Source organism: Pterocles gutturalis, unplaced genomic scaffold, assembly GCF_000699245.1.
Source record: "Pterocles gutturalis isolate BGI_N339 unplaced genomic scaffold, ASM69924v1 scaffold35709, whole genome shotgun sequence".
Taxonomy (NCBI): domain Eukaryota; kingdom Metazoa; phylum Chordata; class Aves; order Pterocliformes; family Pteroclidae; genus Pterocles; species Pterocles gutturalis.
In genome coordinates this window covers 1-6,957 of record NW_010136937.1, presented here as the reverse complement: position 1 = coordinate 6,957, position 6,957 = coordinate 1, and the positions used below count along the sequence as shown (strand labels likewise).

Here is a 6,957-nt window from a genome sequence, read left to right as displayed (position 1 = left end):
GACAGTGGGCACAAGGGGTGGCCTAACGGGGCACGGCCTTCACACTGCAACGGCTCCGCTCTCTCCGGTGTGAACGGGTGCGAAGAGAAAGCCAGACCTCCCGCACGCACCCGTCCTGCCTGTGCTCAGAGCGGTGCTCCTCCCTGCCGTGAGCTACAGCCCCGGCCCAGAGCCCCCCAGCACCGCTGCTCCCCAGGAAGACGTGGGACATGCCTCCTCCTCTCCCTCTGCACATGAGTGACCAAAATCAGACTGAGGCGTCCCCAAAGGCAAAGCCCACGGGGCAGCTCTGCAGCCAGCACACTCCCCGGGACACCCACCTGGGGCAGAGGGGAGGAGCGACGTGTGTCTCAGCCTCTTCATGTGCTCGGCTCCATCTGCTGCGGTGAGCCGTGTGGACACCACACCCAGTTCCACGGCCAAGAGCTGCGGGAACACAGAACAGCCGCGTGTACGCGACACCCCCACGGGTGACCCCGGCATTCCCCCCTCGCAGGGGAGCGTGTCAGATGTGCGGGGCTGCGTGGGGCCATGGTGAGGGAAGAGGGCTGGGAACCGATTTCTCAAGGGCCCCAGCGCTGCGTTCAGCGTCACATGGAGCACGTGAAGGACCAGTGCGAGGCAGTATCATCCTGCCAAAGCAGGCTGCCAGGGAGATACCACATCTCTGGGGCAGGAGCTAGGAAGTACCCAGCATGCAAGGGAAAGGTGGAGAAACAATCGTTTCATTCGATTTGTGTTATTATGAAAAGGGAGTGAAAGGTTTGAACTAGATGGGGAGAGTCTTGGTAATGGGCAGAAAGGGCAAATGTCAGGTAGCAAACAGGCCATGGAAAAACAGAATAATTATAAGGGACAATAAATACAGGCCGGAGTTCCCATCACACAAACACACCCCTCCAGGAATGGCCTTTGCAACGCTGCTGGCACCCCGCTCTCCTCTGCGACCATCCCCGAGCGCAGCAGCCCTATGCACCCCTCTCCCACGCCATCCTCCTACCTCCTGCACTCGGAGCGCAAAATCCTCGCTCGGCTCTTCAGCTCGTCTGGGGACAGACGGCAGCCACCTGAATGGGGACAACAGCACTGGGCCGACGGCTTTGCGGGCTGCTGGGGCAGCCAGCCCCCTCTGGGATCAACAGCGCAGCAGTGCTACCCCACCTCGGCTCTCCCTGCTCACCCCACAGCTCTCCCCGCAAAGACGAGTGTCAAGCTCCAATGCCAGCTTGCAAAATGAAGGGCGAGGTGCGGCTCAGAGGACAGAACTGGCCCACTGAATTTTTGATAGCACTGAGGCGCAACATGCAAAGTATCTCCTAAGGAAGCTCCCAGAAAGGCCCCAAACGAGGGTGTGCTGCCATTAACACAAAAATAGAAAACGGAGCAGCAAGACCGGAGCCAGCTACGGCTGGGGAGAGGTACAGCACAAGACTTTACAGAAGTACCCCAGCCCCTCAGTTTCACTCCAAGCCCCTCCCGCTGCCTATGGACCCTTATGACACCAAAGCTACTCGGCCAGTGTTGCTCCCCTGGGCAGGACAGGCGTCCAAACCACCTCTGCAGCTCACAGGGGACTGCAGGGAATCACCCCTGGGACCCAAGCAACCCTGGGGGAATTACAGCAGGGCAGCTAGCTTCAAAAATACATCCAGCAAATGCCACATGAAAGCCCAGAGAGAGCCCTCTCCTTCACCAGCTGAACGCAGAAACCATGAGCCCTCTCTGCTCCAGGTGGACCTGGCACAGACTGAGCAATGCTGAACAAAGCCACGCTGATACCACAATGAGGGGGCACGTCAGCGCATACCAACAGAGCTCCTACTGCAGCGCAAAACCGCTGGGCGCTCTGCCCACCCCAAACCCTGCCCCAGCGAAAGAGAGAGAGAGGTAGTACCTTACTTGATAAACTGTGAAGGGAACAAAGAAGGTCCAGAGCAGCTCTGTCACCCAGGAGGAGTCGGCCACACTCTGGAGAGAGAGCACAGTGAGATCACAGCCCATGGAACACGAGCCAGCCAGGCCTCCGTCAGGGAAGCAGGCAGGCAGCACACAGCGAAGCCATGGCAGCAAGCAGCAGACACACAGGCAGAGAGATGCGGAGGGCTGGGAAGGACGGAATGGCAAACCCAGCGCAGCGGGCAAGCCCAGCGCAGACTCACCTTCCTGAGTCTGCACCAGGCAGAGCAAGAGAGTCAAAGTTTTCAGTGCTCCGAGGCATCTTTTCCTCCCCCTAGGGCAGCAAGATTTGCCTTCAATATCCCCCACTCTCTGCTAGACTGTGCCTTTAGAAAGGACTGAAAATGCCTCAAGACCCACTAACACTTCCTCAGAACCAGGAACAGTCCTCCCTTTATTCTGATGGGAAGAGCCCAGGTAATGTCTTGACTCCCGTCAGCTTTCTCTCTTCATTTCCAAACAGGCTGCGCTGCCGAGTCCCACACAACTCTCCTCTTTGAAGAAAAATCATTAAAGGCAAGCTGTAATTTATTACTTTCTGCCTTTTTCTCAGATCAGTAAATAACCTTTTCCCGAAGCAGCACTGGCAAAGCACTCCGACGTGGGGGGCTCTCTGTCCCCCCCAGCGCGACACAGCTGGACCATGCTGAAAGCCAGCCTGGCTGCGGGCGGAAAGCCGCACTACAGACCTCCAGAGGTTCCCCGGACCTGCATTTCCCAGCTGTCCTAAAGGATCTGCTGTGGAATGGATGTGGCTGCTCAGATTTTTGTAGGTGGTTACTTGTATCCTGCAGTGACTGAACTGTTCCACAGCTGGTGAGATCCACAGCGTGCTGTCGAGCTGCCGGGGCTCCTTTTACACCCGACAGCAGCGTGGTTCCCAGACAGGCCTCGTGCCTGGTTTATTCCACAGCTTGGGAATCATAAAATCATAGAATGGCCTAGGTTGAAAAGGACCATAGTGATCATCTAGTTTCAACCCCCCCACCATATGCAGGGCCGCCAACCACTAGACCAGGCTGCTCAGAGCCACATCCAGCCGGGCCTTGAATGCCTCCAGGGATGGGGCATCCACGACCTCCCTGGGCAACCTGTTTCAGTGTGCCACCACCCTGGGAAGAGCTGCTATAAATGAGAAAAGCCCAGAAACAGCCACCAAAGGCATGTAAAGAAGCCTTATCTCCTGGATAAAGATCTAAGAAACCTAAAATCAAAAGCCTTACAGGAACGCCAACAGCCAGGCGCCAGCCACACTGCTGTGTGACCCAGAATGACACCCTCCTTCGAGGTGCCAGCCAACTGGAGCTGGAGAAAATTATTTCTCAAACTCAAGTGTGGTGGTTTGCTCAGCCCAGCATCTGATATAGATCACCTCAGTGTCTCATAAAGCTTTCTGTAGAACACTGATCAAACTATTCAAAGTATTGCATCTCCACTCCTCGGAAGTTTCTGATGGTTTAAAATCCGACGCGAGATCCACCAGGGTCGACTCAGCCAACATGCATGAAGGGCACAAAGTCCCGCTCGAGCTCTGCAGGGAAGAACCTGAGCAGAGAGGTGACGATAACCAGCACCTTCACACAGACCCATGGTTACGTGTGCCCTGTTCTCCCTGACATTCAGGAGGGAAAGGACAAACACACAGTTGGTCACATCTCACAGAATTTCCCAGAGGAGCCAAAACCGTAAAAAGAGAAGATATCCACCGTGACCAGTACAGAACAGGACAGCTCTTCCCGCTCTCTGGAGGAGTCATTCAAAAACTGAAAGTGTCCTCACTGTCAGCAAGCTGCATGGTGATCCAAACCTGAGCTTGTGCAGTGCGCCTGCAGACTGCTCTCATGCTTTGTCAGAAAAAAACAATCCTCTGGTCTCAAGCCTCTTCTCCCCTGGGCAAGCAGCCATCCACGACAGCCTCTCTGCCCTTCCACTGACGAGCCGGTTGAGCCGAGTGCCTGCAAGAGCTGCTCTCTGGACCCCGCACCGTGCTCACAGCCTCCCTGAACCCCTGCTGCTGCCTCGCTTTCCTGGCAGCAGGGTCACCAGAGTTTCACACAATATTCCAGCAGTTTTATCCTCCCCGTGACAGACACGCCTCGTTACGCACCCACAGGCTCTGCCAGGCTCACATGTAACAGCCATTCCCCGGCAGCTCCCAGCGGTTCACCAGGTCACAGTCGATGTTCACTGACCCGGCTTCACCAGCAGGATCTCAGCACCGTCATCTGCAGCGTCCCTAACAGCACCGAGCAAAGAGCTAACCCCTGGCAGAACCTTGCTGTAAAAACACCTGCGCGCTGATGTGTTAGCACAGGCAGCAGTGTTTTGGGACCTGCGGGTAAGCGGCTCTAAATTTATCTGCTGTCCCACTACCTGAAAAGATGGACAACAGAGAATCAGCTAAAATGTCAGACAAATTCAAAATGGAAAGTCTTGTACTCAAGCAGATCCATACATCACATCAAGAAATAAGAAATTCAACGAAATCTCACCCTGAAATAAGCCGAGAACAACTCTACTGCGATCTCCTCAGCAGCGCTGGCATTGCCACCGTGAACTCTGCCACCTCTCTGAAGTTCACGTTGCACCGTGCTACACATCTGCACCCGGGAGCTGTGAGCTCAGGACCCTCCTCCAGAGAGCCCGCTGTAGCTGCTGGCACAGCAGCCAACCTCCACAGAGCTGCTTCAGCTCCTTCAAAGCATTTCAAAAGGAGGGATCTCACCCAGAGGAGAGGAGACACAGCGATGCCACGGCCATGGAAGCCAGACGGCACCTTGTTATACAGCTGAGCTGCTAAAACCTTTATCAGCACTGCCAGCGTAACCACGAGCACCGACTACGCCACAGCTCCCTGGGAAAGGCACTTAGAAAACAGCGTCAGCCCCGAGAAGCTGGTCCCTGGGGTGACGGGACACCAGGCCAGCCACGCTGCCCACAGGCTTCACAGCAGAAGCAGCGTTATTGGCGTCACCAAGCCCCGCATGGCACACAGCTCCACACCTCCCATCCCGCGTCCCTGACTCACCACAGTGATCAAAGGCCTCTGCGCTTGTAGGGCAACGGGCTGCACCACGTCCGAGACAGAGAATGGCCACGAGCTGGAAAGGAAGAGCTCAGCAGTGAGCGACCCCAAAGATAACACCAAGCAAGGACAGCCCTGCCGTGGGAACACCCATCCCCGGCACCTGAAGCGGAGCAAACCAGCCCGGCCGTTGGTGGCAGCCTCCTCCGGGAACAGCAGCAGCGGCGGGTTTCCTCTGTGGGACGAATACACCTTCAGGGAATCCACCAGCTCTGCTCGGCTTCCTGTCACTCCCAGCTCCATGAATCCCCGCGACCAGCAGATGAAGCCCGGGGCACCGTTCAGCGCAGGCTGCGTGGGAGAACAAGAGTCAGGAGGAAACGTCCTGTCCTCCCCTCAGGGCAGACTTTCCCAGACGATGGTGGGAGACAGAAGTTCCTGCTCATTAGCAGAAACGCTTCTGGAGGCTCAGGGAGCAGCCTGAAGGCTACAGGCACCAGCAGCAGAGAACACATTACTGCCAGGCTTCAGAAACTGCTCTGGCCTCAGCTCCCCAGGAATGAGATCCCTGATCTTCAGTTCAGACTGGACCCTGTCTGCCAGAAAAACAAACTCCCCCTGCCCCGGGCAACAACCACGCTTCCCCACGTTCCCTCCAGCAGTTCTGACACTCCTGGCAAAGGACACGCTGCTTCCAAGAGTTACTCTTCTCCAGGCAAGGAGCAAGTCTGTTGTTCAGGATACAGGACCAACCAGCTCACCCCCAGGCACATTCGGAGCCCGTTGATTGGGGAGCTCCACACGCAAGGAATTTCAGAAGAGCACAGGGAAAGTTACATAACCCCCAGCCCAGCAGAACGACCTTATCAGCAACCCCCACCTCCCTTCAGCACTCCTCTGCGGCACAGCCAGCCATCCGCACGCCGAGACGTGGCACCCAGCGCTGTGGGAAAACCCCACGACCACCCTGCTTCTGCCACCAGCCAGCTGAAAGGCCAGAGACAGGCACAGATACCAGGATTTGCCCGCTCTCTCTCAAAAAAATCAACACCCACTGCGACACTTCCTGCTCCTCCTCGCCCTGTTCCATTGTTTCATGCAAAGCCTGAGAGCGCGACGCTGAGCTACAGAGAAAACCCCAAGGCTTGTGCAATCGCGGGTTAACAGACAAGATCTAAGACCGTGCCAACACTGAAACTCTGAAGGAGCTCTCTGTGCACTTGGAGAGGCGCTGCCCCACTCGGCTCCAGGGTACTCACTGTGTTACACGAGGTCAGGAGATTGATGACGTTGTGATCGAACTGCGTCACGTGGTTGGCGATATACACCCTCACGCTGACATTGCGAAGCCGGGGATCGCTTTCCCGCACAAATAAGCCCAGAACTGAGCACATCACACGCACAATGAACCTGGGGGGGAAGCGGTTTCCTCACATCCCACAGTCTGAGCTGTTGCTGGCTCACAGACCCAGCACCCACAACACAGACCCGGGAACTCCTGTGACAAAGGACACCAGCACAGAACGTAAACGATATGACAAATGTCTGGGCCAGGAACTGTTGGGGGGCTGCAACTGGGACTGGAGGCTGCCTGCAGAGCTGTGGGGCAGCAAGGTGCCACGGGACCTCTTAGCAGGACACCCAGATGATCCCAGTGTTTCAGATCAGCCTTTGAGCGCTCAGGAGGCAGCTACCAGCTCTGGTCTTGGCAGAGAAGGCACCTGCATGGGTTCTGGGGACAAAGCGTCCCAAAAGCACAGCTCCCCATAGCCCCTGCACGAGCCGTGCCCCCACGGCTAAGGACCCCAGGGAGGAAGGGCGCCCTCCCGCCCCACGCTGCCCCCCCCCCGTCTCTGCACACTGCATCCCAGTCCGTGCAGCCGCAGGAGCCCCGCGCCCGCGGGAGCCAGGCTCACGCACCGTCGCAGCACGCTGTCGGGCAGGGCGCAGCTGACCAGGAAGACATGCACGCCGAT

The 6,957-nt window shown here is 57.0% G+C and overlaps 1 protein-coding gene across 1 annotated transcript in view; it reads right to left on the bottom strand.

Moving 5' to 3' along the window:
* AUP1 (ancient ubiquitous protein 1) overlaps nt 1–6,954 on the bottom strand; it is a gene marked incomplete at both ends in the record, with an annotated part of 7,690 nt that extends 736 nt beyond the window's left edge. Inside the window, 7 exons of the mRNA XM_010082485.1 lie at nt 328–426; nt 1,001–1,067; nt 1,895–1,968; nt 4,985–5,057; nt 5,145–5,332; nt 6,241–6,391; nt 6,902–6,954. Coding sequence (XP_010080787.1) covers nt 328–426; nt 1,001–1,067; nt 1,895–1,968; nt 4,985–5,057; nt 5,145–5,332; nt 6,241–6,391; nt 6,902–6,954 — 705 coding nt within the window. The remainder of the gene's footprint in view (nt 1–327; nt 427–1,000; nt 1,068–1,894; nt 1,969–4,984; nt 5,058–5,144; nt 5,333–6,240; nt 6,392–6,901) is intronic.
* Nucleotides 6,955–6,957: the final 3 nt, after the last annotated feature.